Here is a 25924-nt window from a genome sequence, read left to right as displayed (position 1 = left end):
ACATTAAAGGGGGAGGTGGCAGCTTAGTGGTTAAGGCATCGGATTTTGGATTGGAAGGTCACAAAATAAATTCTCAGCACCACCAAGCTGCCACACTGCTGGACCCTTAAGCAAGGCTTCAGCTCTGCATAAGTCATGCCATTAATATAAAAGAAATTCTATAAAATCATTATAACAATGTGTATATATTTACAAATTTTACAATACACAATAAATAAAAAAACATAAATACACAGATAAATTCTGGAAAAATTTCTCATCTTTACCTATAGCTAGCCAAATCAGGCTCAGTGAGGAACTCTCTCAGCAACATGCCGTCAGTCATGTACTTGAGCACGGTGCGTTTTGACGTGCAGTCCTCAAACCTGATACTGTAACCCACCTGAGGAAAGAAAATGATTAGCAAACAATGCTAAACACATTACACTTATAGTCTCATCTCATCTCATATTCTCCCGCTTATCCGGGGCCGGGTCGCGGGGGCAGTAGTCTAAGCAGAGATGCCCAGACTTCCCTCTCCCTAGACACTTCTTCCAGCTCTTTCGGGGGGACACCGAGGCGTTCCCAGGCCAGCCGGGAGACATAGTCCCGGGAAGGCGTCCAGGAGGCATCCGGAACAGATGCCCGAGCCACCTCAGCTGACCCCTCTCGATGTGGAGGAGCAGCGGCTCTACTCTGAGCTCCTCCCGAGTGACCGAGCTTCTCACCCTATCTCTAAGGGATCGCCCAGCCACCCTGTGGAGAAAGCTCATTTCGGCCGCCTGTATCCGGGATCTTGTCCTTTCAGTCATGACCCGGAGCTCATGACCATAGGTGAGAGTAGGAACGTAGATTGACCGGTAAATCGAGAGTTTCGCCTTGCGACTCAGCTCTTTCTTCACCACGACAGACCGGTACATCGACCGCATTACTGCAGAAGCTGCACCGATCCGTCTGTCAAACTCCCCTTCCATCCTTCCCTCACTCGTGAACAAAACCCAAAAATACTTAAACTCCTCCACTTGAGGCAGGAACTCTTCACCAACCTGAAGTGGGCAAGCCACCCTTTTCCGACTGAGGACCATGGCCTCGGATTTGGAGGTGCTGATTCTCATCCCAGCCGCTTCACACTCGGCTGCAAACCGTCCCAGTGACTGCCGAAGGTCTTGGTTTGATGAAGCCAACACGACAACATCATCTGCAAAGAGCAGAGACGAAATCGCGTTGTCACCAACCCGGACACCCTCCGGCCCCTGGCTGTGCCTAGAAATTCTGTCCATAAAAATTATGAACAGAACCGGTGACAAAGGGCAGCCCTGCCAGAGTCCAACATGGGAACAAATCTGACTTACTGCCGGCAATGCGAACCAAGCTCCTGCTTCGGTCGTACAGGGACCGGACAGCCCTTAGTAAAGGACCCCGGACCCCATACTCCCGGAGCACCCTCCACAGGCCGCCGCGAGGGACACAGTCGAATGCCTTCTCCAAATCCACAAAACACATGTGGACTGGTTGGGCAAACTCCCATGAACCCTCCAGCACCCTGTAGAGGGTATAGAGCTGGTCCAGTGTTCTACGGCCTGGACGAAAACCACACTGTTCCTCCTGAATCCGAGGTTCTACTATCGGCTGTATTCTCCTCTCCAGTACCCTGGCATAGACTTTCCCAGGGAGGCTGAGAAGTGTGATCCCCCTATAGTTGGAACACACCCTCCGTTCCCCCTTCTTAAAAAGAGGGACCACCACCCCGGTCTGCCATCCCAGAGGCACTGTCCCCGACCGCCACGCGATGCTGCAGAGGCGTGTCAGCCAAGACAGCCCCACAACATCCAGAGACTTGAGGTACTCAGGGCGGATCTCATCCACCCCCGGTGGCTTGCCACCAAGGAGTTTCTTGACTACCTCGGTGACTTCAGCTTGGGTGATGGACGAGTCCACCTCTGAGCCCTCAGCCTCTGCTTCCTCAATGGAAGACATGACGGCGGCATTGAGGAGATCCTCGAAGTATTCCTTCCACCGTCCAACGACCTCCCCAGGTAAGGTCAACAGCTCCCCACCTCTACTGTAAACAGCATTGGTAGGGCACTGCTCCCTTCTCCTGAGGCGCCGGACGGTTTGCCAGAATCTCTTCGACGCCAGCCGATAGTCCTTCTCCATGGCCCGAGTTTTTGCCTCCACAACCACCCGGGCTGCAGTTCGCTTGGCCTGCCGGTACCCGTCGGCTGCCTCAGGAGTCCCACAAGCCAACCAGGCCCGATAGGACTCCTTCTTCAGCTTGACGGCATCCCTTACTTCCGGTGTCCACCACCGGGTTCGGGGATTGCCGCCTCGACAGGCACCGGAGACCTTACAGCCACAGCTCTGAGCGGCCGCTTCGACAATGGAGGTGGAGAACATGGTCCACTCGGACTCAATATCTCCAGCCTCCCTCGGGATCCGGTCGAAGCTCCGCCGGAGGTGGGAGTTGAAGATCTCTCTGATAGGAGACTCGGCCAAACGTTCCCAGCAGACCCTCACAGTATGCTTGGGTCTGCCAAGTCTGTCCAGCTTCCTCCCCGCCATCGGATCCAACTCACCACCAGGTGGTGATCAGTTGACAGCTCCGCCCCTCTCTTTACTCGAGTGTCCAAGACATACGGCCGCAGGTCAGATAAAACGACCACAAAGTCGATCATCGACCTACGGCCTAGGGTGTCCTGTTGCCACGTGTACTGATGGACACCCTTATGCTTGAACATGGTGTTCATTATGGACAAACTATAACTAGCACAGAAGTCCAATAACTGAACACCGCTCGGGTTCAGATCAGGGGGGCCGTTCCTCCCAATCACGCCCCTCCAGGTGTCACTGTCGCTGCCCACGTGGGCATTGAAGTCTCCCAGTAGAACGACGGAGTCCCCAGTCGGAGCACTTTCCAGCACCCCTCCCAGAGACCCCAAGAAGGCCGGGTACTCTACACTGCCGTTTGGCCCGTAGGCACACACGACAGTGAGAGACCTATCCCCGACCCGTAGGCGCAGGGAAATGACCCTCTCATTCACCGGGGTAAACTCCAACACATGGCGGCTGAGCTGGGGGGCTATAAGCAAACCCACACCAGCCCGCCGCCTTTCACCATGGGCAACTCCAGAGTGGTGAAGAGTCCATCCTCTCTCGAGGAGTGTGGTTCCAGAGCCCAAGCCGTGCGTAGAGGTGATCCCGACTATCTCTAGTCGGAACCTTTCAACCTCACGCACAATCTCAGGCTCCTTCCCCGCCAGCGAGGTGACATTCCACGTCCCTAGAGCTAGCTTCCGTGTCCAGGGATCGGGTTGTCGAGGCCCCCGCCTTCGACTGCCGCCCGATCCTCTTCGCACCGGCCCCTTACGGTCCCTCCTGCAGGTGGTGAGCCCACGGGAAGGCGGCCCCACGTCGCTCCTTCGGGCTGAGCCCGGCCGGACCCCGTGGGGGAAGGCCCGACCACCATGCACTCGCATACGAGCCCCAACCCCGGGCCTGGCTCCAGGGTGAGGCCCCGGGTGTGCCATACCGGGCAACGTCATGGTCCTTGATCTGTTCTGTCTCATAAGGGGTTTTTTGAACCGCTCTTTGTCTGGTACACTTAAAGTATCAGTATTATTCCAGTGTCATTAGTTTTCCAAGCTGATTTTTTTCAGAAACATAGAAAGCCACTGGAAGAAAAAAAATACAGGAAGAGGAAGGAAAATCTCAAACCACATGCATGTTGCATATTCATTTCAACCATTCTCACCTCATTTCCCAGCTTTACTGCCAGTTCCTGAGCCACTCTAGCGGCTACAGACATAGCTGCCACTCTGCGAGGCTGGGTGCACCCCACCTATATCCCTCCATTGGTATAACCCTTAAGTACACACAATGATCAAAACACATAGTGAAACATTGGGAATATACAAAACAAGTGATCAAACATTTGGATTAAATAGTAACTAAATCAAATTTGTCTTTTATAGTAAATACTTACATCCTCCAATAGGTACTGAGGAATCTGAGTTGTCTTTCCCGAGCCAGTCTTACCCTCAAACACCAGGATCTGGTGGTTTCTAAAGGCAGCGAGAAGGTCTTCTCTGTATGGAAATATAGGCAAGCTGCGTCTTACTTCCTGGATGGACTGCTTTTGTTGTTTAGCCTGAGAGAGCTCTGGTTCCTTATCCTATCAGCAATCAGACAGAGAGAGAGAGAGAGAGAGAGAGAGAGAGAGAGAGAGAGAGAGAGAGAGAGAGAGAAGACAAATTAAAACAGCAAGTCAATAATAAGACTAAGGAGAACCCCAGGTTACTCATAGTTCTTGTCCGAAATATGGAGGTTATACTGAATTCCACAAGGAACGTGCCACACTTTACAGCAAATGGAATAGAATCCATTTTTTTAAAGAGGCTTTTACGGATGGGAGAAAACTCCGGTGTCAGTCAATAGTAAAGTTACAAATTGAATAATCTTAAAACTAAATACAAAGAATTTTTACTTCAAATGAAATGAAATTGGAAGGGTAATAGATAAGCCTGAAAATAGGAAGAAAGTGTTCTTTGCATCTCGATTCAACAAAAAAAAAAAAAAAATTTGCAATTTCACAACTTTATATAAAAATACAAATACTGAAAAATTAAACCTGGTGATTTTCATTGTACAGTATTCAAGTTAAAACAAAACAAACAAAAAAATCTATGGATGAATAAACCAGTGTGAATGGGGGAAAAAGATGCTTGAAGAATAGCTGAACCTACTCTTCACTTCCAAGTCAAGTCAAGTCAAGTCAAATTTATTCTATAGCGCTTTTCACAACAGACATAAAATAGTCTCAAAGCAGCTTTACAGAAATCAACAGTTAAGGTGAATGGTGTGCATTTATTCCTGATGAGCAGCCATGGCAACTGTGGCAAGGAAACACTCCCTTAGATGTTATGAGGAAGAAACCTTGAGAGGAACCAGACTCAATGATGTGAATGATCATGAGAGAATCCAAATACAGAAATATTAAGATTATATAAAGACATTTTCTTGTATTTCTTCACCTGGCATTTAAAAAGTTCCACATAAAAGCATCTACTTCACATGTAACTAAGAGCTAATACAGCTTTCTGTGTACAAATTTGCTCAGCATTACTTTATTACGGATCTCCTCGGGCATGTAGTAGCGGTTTTTCCTCTCTTCTTTCTCCTTTGCGCCGGCTTTCTTGTAGTCTCGAGCCAGGTCTCTGATCTGTTTCTTGTATTCCAGGTCTTTCCTCTCTTTCTCAGTAAGAACATCACCAGAGAAAAGATACTCCTCGTCTTTAATCTCGGCCTCCAGGTCCTCTAGCTTCTCCTGCTCACGTTTGGTCAGGTAGTCACGCCGTGACTGTTTCCGCAGCTCAGGCAGCTGAGAAAGAAGGTAAAAGCTTGTTTATTATATAATACCTTTTTTATTATTATCTAAACAGAGACATTCAACTACAAACCCGATTCCAAAAAAGTTAGGACACTGTACAAATTGTGAATAAAAACAGAAAGCAATGATTCAATATTTTATTCAGAATACAACATAGATGACATATCAAATGTTTAAACTGAGAAAATGTATAAGTTTAAGGGAAAGATAGGTTGATTTTTAAATTTCATGGCATCAACACATCTCAAAAAAGTTGGGCCATGGCCATGTTTACCACTGTGTGGCATCCTCTCTACTTTTTATAACAGTCTGCAAATGGTTCGGGACTGAGGAGACAAGTTGTTAAATTTTAGGAATAGGAATGTTGTCCCATTCTTGTTTTAAACAGGCTTCTAGTTGCTCAACTGTCTTAGGTCTTCTTTGTCGCATCTTCTTCTTTATGATGCGCCAAATGTTTTCTATGGGTGAAAGATCTGGACTGCAGGATGGCCATTTTAGTACCCAGATCCTTCTTCTACGCAGCCATGATGTTGTAATTGATGCAGTATGTGGTCTGGCATTGTCATGTTGGAAAATGCAAGGTCTTCCCTGAAAGAGACAACGTCTGGATGGGAGCATATGTTGTTCTAGAACTTGAATATACCTTTCAGCATTGATGGTGCCTCATCAAATGTGTAAGCTGCATATGCCACATGCACTCATGCAACCCCATACCATCACAGATGCAGGCTTCTAAACTGAGCGCTGATTACAACTTGGGTTCTCCTTGTCCTCTTTAGTCCGGATGACATGGCGTCCCAGTTTTCCAAAAAGAACTTCAAATTTTGATTCGTCTGACCACAGAACAGTTTTCCACTTTGCCACAGACCATTTTCAAAGAGCCTTGACCCAGAGAAAACGCCTGCACTTCTGCATCATATTTAGATATGGATTATTTTTTTTTTACCTATAAAGTTTTAGCCGTCTAAGGGCCCGAAGATCACGGGCATCCAGTATGGTTTTCTGGCCTTGACCCTTACGCAGAGATTGTTCTTTGCAATTTTTCTTTGAGAAACTGCTTTATGATATTAAGCTAATATTTTTCGCCATAGCATTGGGGGGATTGGTGAACCCAGCCATTAGGGGGGCACAAGCCAGTGTACTCTTAGTGCCGGTCCCAAGCCCGGGTAAATGGGGAGGGTTGCGTTAGGAAGGGCATCCAGCGTAAAACATGTGCCAAATCAAATATGCGGATCACAAATGAGAATTTCATACCGGATCGGTCGAGGCCCGGGTTAACAACGACCGCCACAGGTATCGTTAGCCGACAGGGTACCGGTGGAAATTGGGCTACTGTTGGCCGAAGGAGGAGAAGGAGAGGAGGAAGGCGTCTACAGAGACGGCAGGAAAAGGAGCAGTGTAGGAGAGTAGAGGTTCGGGTTGGTACTTTAAATGTTGGTACTATGACGGGTAAAGGGAGAGAGATAGCTGATATGATGGAGAGGAGAAAGGTAGATGTGTTGTGTGTTCAGGAGACCAAGTGGAAAGGGAGTAAGGCCAGGAACATTGGAGGTGGGTTTAAACTGTTTTACCATGGTGTGGATGGGAAGAGAAATGGTGTAGGGGTGATTCTGAAAGAAGCATACAGTAAGAGTGTAGTTGAGGTGAAGAGAGTTTCTGATAGGGTGATGATCGTGAAGGTGGAAGTTGAAGGGATGATGATAAATGTCATCAGTGCCTATGCTCCACAAGTTGGCTGTGAGATGGAGGAGAAAGAAAGATTCTGGAGTGAATTAGATGAAGTGGTAGATGGTGTACCTAGGAAAGAACGATTGGTGATTGGGGCAGACTTTAATGGGCATGTAGGTGAAGGGAACAGAGGTGATGAGGAGGTGATGGGTAGGTATGGTTTTAAGGAGAGGAATGTGGAAGGGCAGATGGTGGTAGATTTTGCTAAAAGGATGGAAATGGCAGTGGTGAACACGTATTTTAAGAAGAAGGAGGATCATAGGGTGACGTATAAGAGTGGAGGAAGGTGCACACAGGTGGATTATCTTCTGTGTAGGAGATGCAACCTGAAGGAGATTGGAGACTGTAAGGTGTTGGCGGGGGACAGTGTAGCTAGACAGCATCGGATGGTGGTCTGTAGGATGGTTTTGGAGGCGAAGAAGAAGAGGAGGAAAGTAAGGTTTGAAAGAAGAATAAGATGGTGGAAACTGAAGGAGGAAGAGTGTAGTGTGAGGTTCAGGGAAGAGGTCAGACAGGGGCTTGGTGGTGGTGAAGAGGTGCCGGATGATTGGGCAACTACTGCAGGAGTGATGAGGGAGGCAGCTAGAAAAGTACTTGGTGTGACATCTGGAAATAGAAAGCAAGACAAGGAGACGTGGTGGTGGAATGAGGAAGTGCAGGAGAGCATTAGGGGAAAGAGGTTGGCAAAACAGAAGTGGGATCGACAGAGTGATGAGAAGAGTAGGCAGGAGTACAAGGAGATGCGGCAGCAGGTTAAAAGGGATGTGGCGAAAGCCAAGGAAAAGGCATATGAGGAGCTGTATAAGAGGTTGGACACTAAGGAAGGAGAAAAGGATTTATACCGATTGGTCAGGCAGAGGGACCGAGCTGGGAAGGATGTACTGCAAGTTAGAGCAATAAAGGATGGAGAGGGAAATGTGTTGACTAGTGAGGAGAGTGTGTTGAGAAGATGGAGGGAGTATTTTGAGCAGCTGATGAATGAGGAAAATCAGAGAGAGAGAAGGTTGGAGGATGTGGAGTTGGTGAAGCAGGATGTAGATAGGATTAGTAAGGAGGAAGTGAGAGCAGCGATTAAGAGGATGAAGAATGGAAAGTCGGTTGGACCAGATGACATACCGGTAGAAGCGTTTAGATGTTTAGGAGAGATGGCAGTGGAGTTTTTAACCAGATTGTTTAACAGGATTCTGGAAGGGGAGAGGATGCCTGAGGAATGGAGAAGGAGTGTGCTGGTACCGATCTTTAAGCATAAGGGAGATGTGCAGACCTGCAGTAATTACAGGGGAATTAAGTTGATCAGTCACACCATGAAGTTATGGGAAAGAGTAGTGGAAGCCAGGCTGAGAGAAGAGGTGACCATCTGTGAGCAACAGTATGGTTTCATGCCGAGGAAGAGCACCACAGATGCCTTATTTGCTTTGAGGATGTTGATGGAGAAGTATAGAGAAGGACAGAAGGAGCTGCATTGTGTATTTGTGGATTTAGAGAAAGCGTACGACAGGGTTCAGAGAGAGGAGTTGTGGTATTGTATGAGGAAGTCAGGTGTGTCAGAGAAGTATGTGAGGGTGGTGCAGGACATGTATGAGGACAGTGTGACGGCAGTAAAGTGTGCAGTAGGTACGACAGACTGGTTCAGGGTGAAGGTTGGACTGCATCAAGGATCGGCCCTGAGCCCTTTCCTGTTTGCAGTGGTGATGGACAGGTTGACGGACGAGGTCAGACAGGAGTCTCCCTGGACTATGATGTTTGCAGATGATATTGTGATTTGTGGTGAGAGTAGAGAGCAGGTTGAGAAGAGCCTGGAGAGGTGGAGATATGCGCTGGAGAGAAGGGGAATGAAAGTCAGTAGGAGTAAGACAGAGTACATGTGTGTGAATGAGAGAGAGGGCAGTGGAGTGATGCGGTTGCAGGGAGAAGAGGTGGAGAAGGTGGAGGAGTTCAGGTACCTGGGGTCAACAGTGCAAAGTAATGGAGAGTGTGTTAGGGAAGTAAAGAAAAGAGTGCAGGCAGGGTGGAGTGGGTGGAGAAGAGTGACAGGAGTGATTTGTGATAGAAGAGTATCTGCAAGAATGAAAGGGAAAGTTTATAGGACTGTGGTGAGACCTGCGATGTTGTATGGATTAGAGACAGTGGCATTGAGTAAAAAACAGGAGGTGGAGCTGGAGGTAGCAGAGCTGAAGATGTTGAGGTTTTCGTTGGGAGTGACGAGGATGGACAAGATTAGAAATGAGTTTATTAGAGGGACAGCACATGTAGGATGTTTTGGTGACAAGGTGAGGGAGGCGAGATTGAGATGGTTTGGACATGTGCAGAGGAGGGACATGAATTATATTGGTAGAAAAATGCTGAAGATGGAGCCACCAGGTAGGAGGAAAAGAGGAAGGCCAAGGAGGAGGTTCATGGATGTGGTGAGGGAAGACATGCAGGTAGTTGGTGTAAAAGAGGCAGATATAGAGGACAGGGTGGTATGGAGACGGATGATCCGCTGTGGCGACCCCTAATGGGAGCAGCCGAAAGAAGAAGAAGAAGAAGAAGAAGAATTGGGGGGATTGGTGATCCTCTGCCCATCTTTACTTCTGAGAGACACTGACACACTGAGAACACTTAAAATAGTCATTATTTGGTTATCCACCATATCTATTCACCAATGACTTTATTAAAAATTATAGATAAAAATAGGATTGATAGGACTGCAAGAGATCTACAGTATTTTTTTTCTTGCACATTTTCTGACCAATAATTTGTTGTTTAGATCATTAAAAGCTGAATTTTCCGTCATTTTTCGTCACTTTTTCGTCAAACTGTGGTAAAGAAAACCAATCCTGAGACAATATATTGTTTTTGGGTTTTTTTTACTTTTTTTAAATGTAAGGATTAAAAGAGCAGCAAATTATCGACATAATATGTTTATTATCTCTTTTTCAATTTATGACTAATAATTTGGTAAAATATTTTGTAATTTTGAGTTTGGCCCTGTATTTGCCGAAGAGTGTATAATTTCACAAACTCCACACTGAATAGAAAAATGCTGCTTCTTTTCTATTCATCTCAGCCACAGGTGATTCAATTAAGTAACATGTTGCATGTGACTTCTGCATAAAGGTTATGGACAGTGTCAGTTAAATGAATTGCTGTATTCAGTTGAGCACATTTTTTGTAATGTGTAGCTCTCATGAAATCCAAAATGAGCCAATATTTGGCATGACATTTTAAAATGTCTCACTTTCAACATTTGATATGTTATCTATATTCTATTGTGAATAAAAAATAAGTTTATGAGATTTGTAAATTATTGCATTCCTTTTTTATTCACAATTTGTACAGTGTCCCAACTTTTTTGGAATCGTGTTTGTAAAAACTGTCATGCAAACAAATACAACTAGCAAAAAAAAAAAATGTCTGCATGCAGCACAGTGTAAATGTACATCTCACCATACTCCTCTGATCTTCTTTAGCCATCTTCAGTCTCTTCTGTGCCTCCTCATATGCCTAAACATGAGACAGTTGAAGATTTTTTGGTTTAATGCATCATTCCCAATTTTATTTTAATAAAGTTTAAATCGATTTTTTTGCTAGTCTACCTTTTTGTAATTTCGTTCCAGTATGTGCCTCGTCTTCTCTTTGTCCCTCTGCTTTACTTGTTCTGCAAAAGCGTCTCTCTCCTCCAAGTCCTGTAATCTTTCCCTCTCCTCCTTCTCCCACTCTTCTTCCTCGTCATCATCTTTTCGTGATTTCTTTGCCTCATGTAAAGATGATTTTCTGGAAAGCAAAGTAAGTAGTGTGATTAAAAAAGGAAGATCAAGCTAAACAAAGCTTAGAAAACTTCTGAGAGTATGCATTATGTTTCAGCTCATTGATGCTAAATGCATATTTAGGTAATTTTTTCCATTTCACATTCTGCTTGCTGTTAAACTGACGGCTGTCAGTCATTGATTAGTATCTGGGATTGCTCCATACCCAGAGCTCTGATACTACGATCAGGAATGAAAATGTGCTGTAGTTAAATACACAAAAACATGACTGATGCATGCAATTTGGGACTCCTCACTCACTCACTTCTCCAAAAATAGCATAAATGTGAAGACAGTTCATTTAAACGAACTCTAAACTATGCAAGGAAAAGTCGAGCACCATGCATATTGTGCAGTTATTTGGTGTGAGTTACCAACATAAAGAGTGGACCCGGTATAACACCTGGTTTACAGTGTCCAAACCTATGTAAACAAACTAAAGTCTCAGATTGCATAATTATTTGCTACTTTAGGCCTTTATTCAGTATTATTGCTGAAAAAAATCAGAATTACAGTAACTGTTTTTTAAAACCTCTTTATAACTTTTTGCCAAGTTGAAGTAGATTGTGTTAACAATCACACAGATGGCTGATATTATAAGCGTGAAAAAGTTCAGCAATCTGTAACAGTGTTGGGCATGAAAATGCCAAACTTTTTATTCTGACATGGAACCCAAGTGAGCAGGTGCGCCATCTAGTGGCGAATTTGCCGAATTTTTAAAACACGCAATTGAGCCCAATGTATGGAAAGGCCTTATTAATCACCGTTTTTGAGAGGCACGAGCATTCTCGTTTGTTTATATGAAACAAACCAGATAATGTAACAGTATAAACATATAAATGTACAAATTATATTTTCATTTAAAAAAAAATCCTCCCTTAGCATGAACAGCTTTACATACTCTTGGTTTGAATTCGTTTGCCATGCCTCCTGTAAAAGTTGCCAAAGGCCTTCTTTGCTAGGATATTTCTCTCACCTTGTGATCCAATTCATCCCAGAGTGTACAGTGACTGGGCAGGCCATCTTATGATAGATAACGCCCCAGCCCACTGTTTGCGCTTCAAAGTATTCAGAGATTGGATGTATGATTTGGGACGCTCTTTAGCCATATGGTGAAGACGGTTCTGATTAGCCAGACGGAATAGCATGGCATTGAAGTATGGAATAGTAGCCAGTGTTGGGCAATGTTACTTTTAAAAGTAATGCATTACAATATTGAGTTACTCCCCAAAAAAGTAACTAATTACGTTACTTAGTTACTTTTTATGGAAAGTAATGCGTTATATTACTTTTGCATTACTTTTGCGTTACTTGTATCTATTTCACGCCTTACAGGTGTAACAGGTGTAATATATATAATTGCCATTAAGAAATAAGTTATATTAGGGCAAAAGACATTTCTTAAACATTTAAAATGATTAATAACTTATTAGAGAACAATAAGATGATCGACTAAATTTTGACCACAAGGCTGAACACTTTCCAGTCGCACTCTTCTGTACACTGCTTTTCAATCTGCCTTCGCCATCAGAAATGTAACTATCGTTCGTGTATATAAGGTTATGGGTGTGGGATAGACACCGGTGATGTGGAGGGAGAACATACCTTTCGCTGTTATCACATAAAACACCGTGCAATTCCGTAAATATGACCTCGTCCTTGTCTACATCATTCTCTGCTTCATGAGTGCGCGATTCTACGTGACTAAGTTCATTTTAATTCAATATTTATTTTTTTATGCAAAAAAATTTTACTGAAAAGTAACTCGCATTACTTTTTTAAAAAAGTAACTCAGATATTACAGTATGTGTACATTTGTAAAGTAACGCGCTACTTTACTTGTTACTCCAGAAAAGTAATATTATTATGTAACGCACATTACTTGTAACGCGTTACCCCCAACACTGATGGTAGCCATGATGGTTTAGTATTCCTTTCACTATTTACCCTACATGTAAATAATAAATTAACATGTTCTCCGAATATAAACCTTAAAGGAATGTGACATAGCTGCATGTATTTCATCCAAACCCTACTGTTATTGTCGACAGAAAATTTATTATAAAATTATATAGATTTAAATGTTTTTTTTTATGTTCAGCTCTACTACATTCCCATCAATAAATACTTTCTCCATTATTAAAACCAAACTATACAAGAACCCACCTATTTTTTCCATCGTCATCACTCGACAAGGGGCTTTCGTCTCTTTTTTGCCGGAGATGCTTTCTCTTCTTTCCTCTGTCCTTTTCTCTGCTCTTCTTCTTCTTCTTCCCTCCTCCTTCTTTGGACACCTCTGCATCACTGTCACTATCCTCTAACAAAGTGTAGGTCCTGTTCTTTCGCTCCATCTCAATCACCTGCCGCTTGATGGCTCGCTGTGGCTTTTCGACAACCTGTTTCTTTGGAACCTAAACAGGAGAACAGCACCAGAGTAATCAAAATCAGGGCTCATTAATGGTAAAAAAGCTTCTCGGATTGTCACAGCTTGTACCTTGTTGTATAACTCTTGAGCAAATGCAGTTACTCTCTGGTCAATGTCAATGGTGCCAGTCTGTTGCAGACGTGCCACAAAGTCCTCTGGGGCAGAGGATTTCTGTGCCAGGTTGATCATAAACTGAGCCACATATTTGTCACTTAGGCCCAGGATTTCATGGAGCCTGTCACTCACCCACTGCTCCAGATTGGCCATGTTGAATGCTGCAAAATAAACAATACACACGGTTATAATGCCGGTCATTTCTGTATGCAAGCAAAAGATACGAGTTAATATGCATTAATATAAGCTGAAATTGATGTCCATAATATTGTTTCTAAGTACAGTAGGTTTTGTTTATCACTGTACCAAGTGTAACAGACTTTCTACCTTTTCATTCTTAAAGGCTTACATTTACACTACCTGTTGGACACACCTTCTTATTCAATGTTTTTTCTTTATTTTGATTGTTTTTAACATCGTATGTTAAACAAGGCACCCCCACACCATCAGACACAAAGGGCACGGAGACCAAAGAACAGTTTTTCATTGATCCAATGTCAGTTCCTTGCGTTTTTTGGCCCAAACAAGTCTCTTCTGCATGTTGTTCTTCCAAACTAATGTTTCTTCTGCACAATTCGACTATGAAGGCCTGACTCATGCAGTCTGCTCTGAACAGTGGTCGTTGAAATAAATCTGCCATTTAAATTTTGTGAAGCATTTAAGTAAATCAGTGGTTTCTGAGGCTGGTAACTCTAATAAACTTATCCTGTACAGCAGATCCTTTCTTGGCACAATCCTCATTAGAGCCTGTTTTATCATAGCGTTTCATTGTTTTGGCACTGCACTTTGGAATACATATCAAGTTCGTGACATTTTCCGGATCGACCTTCCTTTCTTATAATAATGGACTGACTTTTCTCTTTACTGAGTGTTTCTTGCCATACTATGACTTTGTACAGTAGTTGGAGTAACACTAATAGGTCTATTGACTCTGTACCTTTCCTCTGCACAAGAAAACTTTTACACCTGTCTACTACAAATCACAGGTAACCTCATGAATCTGAAAAGAGAACGTCATGAGTGTGCCAAGCTGTTATAAAGGATAAATGTAGCTAGTTTGGACAAACTCTGTTTGCTACATAATTCAATACATGATCTATTTATAGTTTTGATGTCTTCAATATTAATGTACAATTTTGAAAAAAATAAAAGTAAGAAGAAATACTGAAGGAGAAGGTGTGTCCAAACTTTGACTGGTACTGTACATGTATAATTGTTAGATAAACAATATATTAAATATTTTTTTCTGATCTACTGATTTTTCAGCAAAACCCCAAGGAATGTAAATATCGCGTGATAAATGATACAACGTAAAAAAAAATCAATAAGTATCGCGATACTTCGATTTCTCACCCACTCCTAATTAAAACCTATTCAGAACTGTTGTAGACGTCTAGAATAAAAAAAAGCTAAATCATTTATTCACGGTCAAAACACACACACACAACACACACACACACACACACCGAATACAAGGGGAAAAATCTATGCAAACCCTACTGTTGTTGGAAGTTCAGTTTGATTGTAGCCAAAAGCTAGCTGTTGAACACATATAATTGGTCGTTTTAACATTTATACACGATAAGCAATTTATACACGATTTATACACGACATTTTTTTATTAAATTCCATACCAAATCGATTGCCAAAGGAAGTGATTGATTGTGTGTGATTCTTGCTGTTAATTGCTAGCTGCTGATTGTTTGAGCGATGCAGACTGCACACTGCTGAATAGGTGCTGCTCGTTGTTCTGGCCTTTTGTACTCTTGATGCAGAACGGGGCACTGTGACGTCATAGGCAACTTCTCATGCTTGGTAAACTGTATGTCTAGTGGTGAAGCGTGGAAATACAACTGAAGGGGAATCCGTTCTTACAAATACTGTACAGATTTTAAGAATAAATAGGAGCATAGGGTGACATATAAAAGAAAGATGCACACAGGTACACTATATATTATGCAGGAGATGCAAACTGAAAAAGATTTGAGACTGTAAGGTGTTGACAGGGAACAGTGTAGCAACACAGCTTTGGCTGGTGGTAGGATTTGGTAGAATGGCTTTGGAGGTGAAGAAGATGAGGAGGAGAGTAAAGACTTAAAAAAATAAGATGTTGGAAACTGATGGAGGAAGACTGTTGTGTGAGATCATTTCATCCCCATATGTTACACATTCTTTTGCCAGGTATATTGTACAAAGGTCCTAAAGTAACTTATTTATCCTATGTGATGCACACTACTGCTATTTGCACTACTAGCACTATGACACTTTATGTGCATTACTGATCTGTCATATACTCATATATTGTGGTCTTATTTAATCTGTATAGTCTTGTATAGTCTTGTCTATAAGCCAAATGTATAGTGTTATTTTTGTCTGTACTTTCGCCTGTAGATTCACCAACAGCTGGAACCAATTCCTTGTGTGTGTCTACACACTTGCCAATAAACCTGATTCTGATTTTATGTAATTGTATTGAATGCAGTTTAAATTTGATTTCATGTTAGTGCCTGTAATTTTAACCCTCTATTATTTTCTCTTTTATTAGCAAGCCAGTGTCAAGGAAACACTCACTGAGGTGGTTTGAGGAAGAAACTTTGAGATGAAGCAGAATCAAAACCCATCCTCAACTGGGTGGCACAGAATGTCTATTTATTATAGTTTTATCATTGTTGAGGTGTGCTGTTTAGTGTGGATTAGTGCTTAAATGCAGAACTGTTCATGCAACTTGTGGTCCTAGACCAGGGGTCACCAACCTTTTTGACACAGAGAGCTACTTCTTGGGTACCGACTAATGTGAAGGGGTACCAGTTTGATACACAATTCTGAAATAACAAATTTGCTCAATTTACATTTAATTATATGTTATTATTAATATTTAATGATATGTATCTATATCATGGGGTGTCAAACTCAATTGCACAGGGGGCCACATCTCAAAGCACACTTTAGGTCGCAGGCCGAACAGGATAAACATTTATTGAACACACTAAAACAATGTTTTTTAAACATAAATATAAATAAAAACAGACAGGAATATTATTCTAAAATAAATAAACTTAAACTTTTAATAACTTAAAATATTTAGCTCTCCATAAAAATATCTCCTGTTAAAATTATACAAGTTAGAAATATGAACATGCTGCGAAAAAACCCTGAACAAATAAATAAAAATTGTGCTTTTAAGTAAACGTTAAAATAACAACAAATCAAAACAATCAGATTTTTTTGCTCTTATGTCATTTTATTTAAAATTATCTTAAACTTTAAATAATTTAAAATATTTTGCTCTCCATAAAAATATCTCCAGTCAAACACAAGACTTCATATGCAGCTCTTCAGAAACTCTCCCTCAGTAAATAACCGGCTGATGTGACTCTGATTTCTCCTGTTTTTACACCAGCTTCACTTTGTGATTTTGCTCTGGTGAAAAACGTCCGCTGAAATGTCAGATTCTTCTTTAACTCTACTACTTTCTGTATCTTCTGCACTGCATTTAGGTTTTTTAGCTTCTCCTGATGTTTTGTCTCGTAGTTCAGTCTTATATTCAATACCTTAATTACAGCCACATTCTCTTCACAAATAAGACACACGTGTTTACCGCCAGTGTCAGTAAACATCTACTCAGCCTTCTATCGGTTTTAAGAATCAAAATTTCTCTTCGCCACTGTGAGGCGCTGTTTCACAATAACTTTACAATAGGTTTAATACATAAACAGAAGCTCGACTTGATTGACGCTGGAATGTTCCCAGGTAGTCTAGAGTTCGGTATGGCAGCTGAAGCGCTGCATTATGGGATCTGTAGTTTGTGTTATCAGCGCTTCATTTCGCCGGGACATTAATGACAATAATAATAGATCTATATAAAATCATCTCGCGGGCCAGATATAATTGTACGTCGGGCCGGATGTGACACTGAGTTTGACACCCCTGATTCTATGTAAAGACACTGATCATGTTAATGATTTCTCACAATAATTATCAACAATGATTTAACAAGGTAGGAAACAGCTATTTTTAGAAAAGGCTTGCGGGCGACCACGTTGGTGACCCCTTTCCTAGACCATTGTAGTAGACTTATATTAGTTACAGTCCAAGTCCATCCTCATAGTTCTTATTTTGCTCAGTAACTTCATGGATCGTTGTGCTTGTATGCTTTTGGGTTCTTATTCTTTATATCGCTTTAATGAGTGTTCCCCACTTAATTGGTCCTCGTGGTTTGTGTTATACAGGAGTCATTGATTTTGTTGAGGCAGATTTATACAAGAGTGGATTTTTTTTTTTTATCAATTCACAAACAATGTGGGGAAGCTATGTACATACACACAAGGTTTTCTAAATTATGTAACACACTGCTTTTTACTCTACTTTTGTCTTTCAAACCAACTGCACTGAACGAACATGTTGCATATCTCCTGCTTCTTCTGCTTCTTCTTCTTCTTCTTTCAGCTTCTCCCACTAGGGGTCGCCACTACGCCCCCTCCTCTACATCTGCCTCTTTCAAACCAACTATGCATGTGCTCGCATGATATGGTTTCCAAATGCTCTTTAAATAATGTTTTGCATGGTAACATTAAGAAATGTAGCTTCTAAATATTACTTATATATATTTATATAATGCATAATTCAAGCAGAGCAATAGGGTAAGCTGAGATATGAAAACTTTGATGATGGGTTATAAACACACACATGCACTCGTAGTTTCTGCTGTGTGTGTGTGTGTGTGTGTGTGTGTGGTTGGGGGGGCTTCCGTTAGAGCGCCTGCATCCGCAATTCACAGCAGGCCGTGAGAATCCCTGAAGAAAAATAACCTGCACTTTTTACACACACATGCAGCTTTTGAAAAAGAAAAAAAGAAAAGTGATAATCGCATCTTCACAGCAATAAGGGAAGTTGTGTGTAACCTAAATCTACGAGAAAACAGAAGAGAAACCAGCCGCTTGCAAGACAACTAAGGTCACTGTATCTCCTTTCTCATTTGTGCATCTGAAGCTACCTGTCCCACCTGCCCCTCTTTCACTCTTACTTTCCCGTGCATACTGTACGAAATGATTTCACTTTAATAACCGTGGGCACATTGCAGGAGGTATAATGACGAGGGACAGTGGACATTTCATGCTTTGTGTAGTTCTTTGGAGTGTTGTGTTTGGGATTGTGGATGGGTACCGACCCGTCATTATAGTGCATGGATTATTTGATGGGCCAAAACAGTTCATCCAGCTGTCCAAGTTTATCAGTGAGGTAAGTAAATAAATTGATGACTGTTTCAGTTTACTATTCCAGTGCTGTTTTTTTCTGGTTTAATACAGATATGTGAACTTCATCAATACCCCAAAATTTTAGACAAATGTTCTATCATTACTATACTATGCTGCATTTTCTCTATACACAACATACAGTCCCTGACAAAAGTCTTGTCGCTTATCTATTTTGTAGAAACAACTGCTATTAACCTGACTTTTAATTAATCAATTGGTGTTAGAAATAGCTCATATGAAAAGCTGTAACCCTCCCAAATTATGTTTAATGCACTGAAATAAATTAGTTTCACTGAAAAAAGATTTATCATTTAATCAAGACAGAAAGGTCAAATTTTGGCAAGACAAAATATACAGAAATTGAACTATACAGAAATTGAACAAATTTACTGCAAATACAAAAATATGTCAGCAAATTAAGTAGTGGTGCTGTGAGATCCAAATTTAATATCTTGTATGACTTCCATGAGCTTGAAGGACTGCATCCATGCGGTTTGGCAAGGATTCATACAATTTATTGAAGTCATCGGGAATAGCAAAGAAAGCATCAATATTCTTTGGTTTCGTCTTCCATGCTTGCTCTTTTATCCTCCCCACATATGCTCAATGATGTTCATGTCTGGTGACTGGGCTGGCCAATCCTGGAGCATCTTGATCTTCGCCTTGAGGAACTTTGATGTGGAGCTGGAAGTATGCGATTGAGCACCATTCTGCTGCAGAATTTGTCCTTTTTTTATGTTTGGGAATATAAGAGGTAGCTAAGATTTCTTGGTATTTTAGACTATTGATGTTGCCTTCCACCCTGCAGATCTCTCGCACACCCCCATACTGGATGTAACCCCAGACCATGATTTTTCCGCCACCAATCTTCACTGTTTTCTGGGTGAATCTCGGATCCATGCGGGCTCCAGTAGGTCTCCTGCAATATTTGCGGCGACTGTGGTGTAATTCAACAGAAGATTCATCTGAAAAATCCACCTTCTGCCACTTTTCCAGCGTCCATCCTTTTAGCAGGCTGTGGGCCTTGGCAAATGCCACACGTTTTTTCAATTGTCTTTTGTTTAGTGCTGGCTTCTGGGCACTGATTCGACCATGGAGGCCATTTCGAGACAGAATCCGACAAACTCTTTTGGTTGACATAGGTGACCAGGTCTCGTGGTGCTCTGCTGCAGTGGAAAATAGGCTGGCCTTGGATTTTCTAGCCAACAAACGGTCCTCTCGAGCAGTTGTCTTGCAGGGTCTGCATGACCTGGGCTTGTCAAAAACGTCGCCAGTCTCTTCAAATCTTTTTTTTATCCTCTGTACTTGAAGCTGAGACACATTGAAGGTGTCTGCCACATGAGCAGTGGATCTGGTCTTCAGCCTCTTGATAATCAAAACTTTAGTCTCAGGGTGAATCTCATGGAAAGTTTGCATATGTCTAGTTGCAGTTGATGTGAAGGTCTAGTGTACTGGGGTTCTTTTTATACACACCTGAGACCTAATTGATTCATTATTAGTCACAGGTGAAGCTCATATGACAAGGCGACAACACTTACCGTATTTTTCGGACTATAAGGCGCTACTTTTTTCCCACGTTTTAAACCCTGCGGCTTAAACAATGAAGCAGCTAATTTATGAATTTTTCCTGGGTTTTTCCCGGTTTCACAAACTTCAAGCCAAAAAACTGAACCCCATAACATTAGACCAATGAAATTTCCGAACGGAAACGAAAAAACCCACCTCACCTTTGTTCTGAGCTGCACGGCTTCGGGAGAAAAAACTTCCATCAGGTGATTTTTAAACGCACGACGATGCGAAAAGATTGTTGGGAAAGGAAGGAGAAAGACAGTGAAAAATGACTTACTTGGTCGGCTACTGTTTAGATACAAGCCGTTGTATCGCGTTGAGTCTGGGTGAAGGGAGAGCTCGCTAACTCCAGTTGCAACAGAAATCATATAAGCACAGACAGGTTTCCAAAACTCGTGCTTTTTTATTTTTCTTGGCAACAGCGTTACGGGTTAGTCAAAGAAACTTAAAAATGAGCATCAAAAAAATAATAAGGACATAATCCTCAGTCTTACACACACGCAGTAATACCGGCAGAATGCAGTGCCAGGCTATTCCCAAAATACCGCTATGCTCCCAAAGAAAGCGCAACATATTTCACCCGTTACACCGTGTGTAACGTGTCTTTCCTTAAAGCCTGTGTAAAGTACATTAGTGCGGCTTATTTATGTTAAAAATTTTAATATTTGTAAAATTCAGTGGGTGCGGCTTATATATCGGTGCGCTTTATAGTCCGGAAATTACGGTATGTCTTTGCAAAAATTGACTCAATGGGCTTTACAAAGCTGTGAATATTAGAATATTTTTTGACAGTTTTGTTTTGCACTGAAACATTATTACAAAAGCTGTTGGGATTAAAATGAGCCATTTCTTGTAAAAAAAAAATCTTGATTAGAAATATATTTCAGCGGCACTTCAGGTCATTTTGTACATAAGCGACAAGACTTTTGTCAGGGACTGTACAGTATTTAGTTCTGCTGAGATGTTTCTGTTGCCCACCCCATTACTGTTTATAAGGCACAGGATTCACTTATTGCCCTGCGGTGGCAGCACAATTATGTTATAAAAAAAATAAATAAAAAAAAAAGAACTTCACAGTTTAGTATTGTACACATTTGACATCATGATGAACAAATTTGCTTTGAATCTGATGAATCCTGCTGATTTGAATGCATGAATGGGATCCAAAATGGCTGACTTCCTGTTGGGCAGAGATAACAGATCTGGCAGTGGAATTTGTCTTAAGCAAAATTAAATTCCCACCAAAATTGGTGCATGTTGGTAAAAGTAGATGATTCTAATAAAAAACAAGTCAAAGGTTGTGCTCTATTAAGCCTTAATCATTTGCCAGGGCCTGAAAGACAGCTGTTCTGATGTGTGTGCCAAGTTCTGTAAATTCCTTTCATTTTGCATCCACTACTTATTTCAGACCTGCCACCAGTTCTGTTTTTTCACTTTTCAGTTCTGAATGAAACTCTGCATCTTCTCTTTTTCACCCAATGTTTTTCAGACACACCCAGGTACCAGTGTGACTACAATAGACTTGTATGATGACATGGCCAGCCTGAAGCCCCTTTGGCTACAAGTCAGTGGATTTAGTACGCAAATCAAATCCATCATGGAGAACGCTAAAGATGGCATCCATCTCATCTGTTTCTCACAAGGTCTTTTACAACCACCCTTCATCACCTTCATTTTCTAGGCATTCCTTTTCTGTTTGGGTTTAATCTTTGATTTAATCGATGTTTCTGTAATTTATGATTTAAAGGCTCTAAAAAAATAGAAACGTTTCATCGTTTTTTGAGCGACACATGAATGTTTCTATTGTGCACATGCAGCAAACGAGGGATTGAATTGTATGAAGATTTACTTTGACTAAACAGATATATAAATGTTCAAATGTATTTTTTATTTAAAAAAAGATAAGTGACAGCTTAACACACTTTTGGCATCCGGACAGTTCGTTTCTCCAAACATGAAACTGAAATACTATTCCATTTGTAAAAGGTGTCCTTCACTAGTTCGATGTTTCTTTGTGATCCCAGATTCATCCCAGAGCAGTTCAATAGGATTTAGGTGCAGTGGCTGGGCAGGTCATTCCATTAAAATACCACTCCAGCTGACTGTTTGCTTTCCAAATAATGCTTACAGATCTTAGACCTATACTTTGGGTTATTGCCTTGTTCATGGTGAAGTTGGTTCCAATTAGCTGCAGTTCAGACTAAATTACATAGTGTTGAATTATGGAATGTTGGTTCAGTATTCCTTTCACCCAGAATAAGTCTCCAACCTTCCTTGTTCCAAAACAACCCCAAACTGTTAAGCACTGGATAATAAAGGATCACTTGCCAGAGGAAGGGGCATTTATTAGATTCATAGTAACATTAGCATCCTGTTTTTGAGCTGATGGGAAAAACACATGTTTGATCATCATTTAACAATATTATTAATATACTTTGACCGTCTCCACTATTAATTAGGTTTTAATTTTTCACTTGAACGAAATATTAAAAGTATTGAGATTTACATATGATATGTAATATATACATATAATATGATTGTGCAGGGGGTCTGGTGTGCCGAGGGATTATTGCCACCCTTCCCGAACACAATGTCCACTCCTTGATCTTTTTGTCATCACCGCTGTCTGGCCAGTATGGAGGTTAGTACAGATTCTCATCATGTTCACTACCTGTCTGTTAAACTGTAGTATACTGAAATTCCCTTCTTTTTAAACAGTGACATCATATATAAGGCACGCCTTCCCAAACTGTGTGACGCACTTCGTTTATAAACTGTGCTATAACTTCTTTGGACAAAAGATTTCGATCTGCAACTTCTGGAATGGTGAGAGATTCAGATTAGGCATTTTGTCAAAGAAAAAAAAAATAGTAAAGTTATTTATAAATAGATTTATAAATTGTACTGTTATATATTTCAGAGCATCCAGTGCTTCATATACATGTCTGTTCTCAACCTCACACTCTGTCTCTTCTTGTCGGCCGATAAATATAGATCCACATCAGAGAGAGAGATACTTGAAGAGCAGTAAATATCTTGCTCTACTAAATGGCGAGATCTACCACCCTAAATTACCAGGTACTGACTATGGAATACTGTGTTTCGGTGGTATCATATTTATATTACATCTGTGTGAAATAAAAACACTATTGTTTTTGCACAGTGTTTTTGACACTGTTTAAACTTGCATGCATCAGTCGCCCAAAGCAATGTTCACAAACTCTTGGCTTGTTTTTAGAGTGGAGAGAGCACTTCTTAAAAATTAAAAAGTTGGTGCTGATTGGAGGACCAGATGATGGCGTTATTACACCCTGGCAGTCAAGGTAACAAGTTTTCTATTTAATTGCATGAAAGAGAAGATGTATACAGAATTAATAAAAGGCTACTGCTTAGTGTAAATATAAATCCCATTACTTATTATTTGACTGCATTTACTATGAAGATTGGATTCAGCCACAAGAACTGTTTTGTAATTTTAAGTGACATGCATTTCAATATATCTAGTGGGATTATGCACAAATCATCAAGAAAACATAAAGGATGTCACCAAATATGTTGAAAAATGCATGGACTTTTTTGTGAGAAATTCAAACTATGAACAAAATATGTTTTTTTTCTTCCTTCTAACAGTCAGTTTGGATTCTTTAACAGCAATGAAACTGTGGTTGAAATGAAATTCCAGGATGTGAGCAAGATTTTTTTTAGTCAAGCCATTTAAATTATCATAGTGTATCTGTTACCTGTACTGAGAATTGATTTTTCTGTCTTTAGTGGTATATGAGAGATGTCTTTGGACTGAAAACACTAGACTCCAGAGGAGATGTGGTCCAGTGTGTTGTCTTGGATGTCAAACACGTCTTCTGGCATTCAAATTTTACTGTGTATGAAAACTGCATAGAGAAGTGGCTCACATAAGTAGAAGACGTCTTGATTTACACACATGAACCATAACATTTGCTTATCTGCTTTGTGATTAAAAGACAAATGATTGTGCATATACAAAAAAGATCATTTCTATGTGATATTTATAACTTATATGTTAAAAAAAAAAAAAAATGTTGCACAGGAATATTGTTTTCCACATTAGACTTTTAAACTTGCTGTAATAAATAAATAAATAAACCAAATCTTTTTTTATTCTTTTCATTAATTATTAGATTTCTATTTTTCTCAAAAATAATTGTTGTATTCTTTTATTACCAGTTCTAGTTTTATTTCCAGGGCCTAAATATGTTGCTGGCAATGTTACTGATGTCTATAAATGTAGGTCAGTAGTTTTAGAGCTCCACTAAAAGCATATTTGGGATCTAATTAGAATATTCTCGCACAAAGAATACATGCATTACAGAAAAACTTATTAGCATTATGGTTGTAAAAATGTTAATATCTTTTTTTAATTAAAGAGCATTTTCAACATTAGTTTCATAAACGTCTTAAACATTCTTGATTCTTAAAACATTTTAATCATAATTTAGTGATTGAATTATTATTATTTATGGCAATACAATTGTACCTTTTCTTGATGCTAGGGTGGAACCCTCAATGGCACACCTTTTGTATATTTTTAGTATATTTATTTACACTAAAAGCTGCATGTAGTCTACCTTATAATCCCTCCATTAAAAAATATGTCCCAGTGATATACCTTAATTAATTTTTAAAGGTGAACTATATGAAACTAGAGGCATGAAACTTTTGAACTATGGTCTCAGCATGACACTGATGTAGAGCTAGTGAAGTCAGCTAGCATGATTAGACCAGGAGCTCATTTGCCTCAAAGGCAACAGTATCTATTGCATCTTAAAGCAGAACGGCATTCATACGTCTATAGAACGATTGATACAGGCTTGAGTACTTAAGACATCCAGTTGTTGTCACCAATTATAAAATCTGATCAGTCTAAGTGATGTTTATTTCGTGAATAATAAAGGGTTTTTTTGCTGACAATTGCTGACATTTGTTTTTACATATGCTGAAAAACAGTATTCATAAACCAGAATGCCAAAGGTTTTAAACATTAACCACGTGTTTAATCAAGTGCTTTAAGCAGATCTTGATGAATTAATGTTGGACAGTGTCTTAGTGGAGTTTGTGGTGAAGAGTGGCAGAAGTGATTTGTGATAGAATATTATCTGCAAGAGTGAAAGGGAAGGTTTATAGGACTGTGGTGAGACCTGCGATGTTTTATGGTTCAGAGACAGTGGCATTGAGTAAAAGACAGGAGGTGGAGCTGGAGGTAGCAGAGCTGAAGATGTTGAGTTTTCGTTGGGAGTGTCTCCGATAGACAGGATTAGAAATGAGTTCATTAGAGGGACAGCGCATGTAGGACGTTATGGAGACAAGGTGAGGGAGGCGAGATTGAGATGGTTTGGACATGTGCAGAGGAGGGACACTTGGGGTATATCGGTAGGAGAATGCTGAGGATGGAGCCACCAGGAAGGCGGAAAAGAGGAAGACAAAGGAGGCGGTTTATGGATGTGGTGAGGGAAGACATGCAGGTAGTTGGTTTGAAAGAGGCAGATGTAGAGGACATGAGGGGTATGGAGACAGATGATCCGCTGTGGCGACCTCTAAAAGGGAAAAGCTGAAAGAAGAAGTGTGTGTTATTGGAATATATTGATGACGTTTTGATTTGTTCCCCATCTTTAGAACAGTGCCATAGAGACTCTAACACAGTTAA

At 41.0% G+C, this 25924-nt stretch overlaps 3 protein-coding genes across 3 annotated transcripts in view; 2 read left to right on the top strand and 1 right to left on the bottom strand.

Annotated features, from left to right (window-relative positions):
• Positions 1-13641, bottom strand: part of LOC310730502 (pre-mRNA-splicing factor ATP-dependent RNA helicase DHX16-like) — a 30736-nt gene extending 17095 nt beyond the window's left edge. Inside the window, 9 exon segments of the mRNA XM_083549529.1 lie at positions 267-382; positions 3731-3817; positions 3821-3841; positions 3962-4150; positions 5102-5356; positions 10523-10579; positions 10672-10849; positions 13048-13292; positions 13376-13641. Coding sequence (XP_083405655.1) covers positions 267-382; positions 3731-3817; positions 3821-3841; positions 3962-4150; positions 5102-5356; positions 10523-10579; positions 10672-10849; positions 13048-13292; positions 13376-13621 — 1394 coding nt within the window. The 5' untranslated portion in view covers positions 13622-13641.
• Positions 1-25924, top strand: part of LOC310729664 (lysosomal thioesterase PPT2-like) — an 81921-nt gene that overhangs the window by 41771 nt on the left and 14226 nt on the right. The gene's annotated exons all lie outside the window — the stretch shown is intronic.
• On the top strand, positions 17890-24371 carry LOC310729669 (lysosomal thioesterase PPT2-A-like). Its single transcript, XM_083548128.1, has 8 exons — positions 17890-18658; positions 21734-21887; positions 22790-22885; positions 22963-23070; positions 23239-23322; positions 23483-23567; positions 23875-23929; positions 24016-24371. The coding sequence occupies exons 1-8, from the start codon at positions 18509-18511 to the stop codon at positions 24157-24159; spliced, it is 876 nt and encodes a 291-aa protein (XP_083404254.1). The 5' UTR covers positions 17890-18508; the 3' UTR covers positions 24160-24371.

This window comes from Silurus aristotelis, assembly GCF_946808225.1.
Source record: "Silurus aristotelis genome assembly, chromosome: 8".
Lineage (NCBI taxonomy): Eukaryota > Metazoa > Chordata > Actinopteri > Siluriformes > Siluridae > Silurus > Silurus aristotelis.
Note: the sequence above shows the minus strand (reverse complement) of the source record. Positions and strands in the feature narration are given on the sequence as shown.

Bases quoted from the DNA above. Each gene is read 5' to 3' on its own strand.
- LOC310729669 (XM_083548128.1), top strand. From the start codon at position 18,509: ATGACGAGGGACAGTGGACATTTCATGCTTTGTGTAGTTCTTTGGAGT. The intron at 21,888-22,789 runs GTCTTTTACAAC...ATGATTGTGCAG, and splicing joins TCTCATCTGTTTCTCACAAG to GGGGTCTGGTGTGCCGAGGG. The intron at 23,071-23,238 runs GTGAGAGATTCA...CGATAAATATAG, and splicing joins GATCTGCAACTTCTGGAATG to ATCCACATCAGAGAGAGAGA.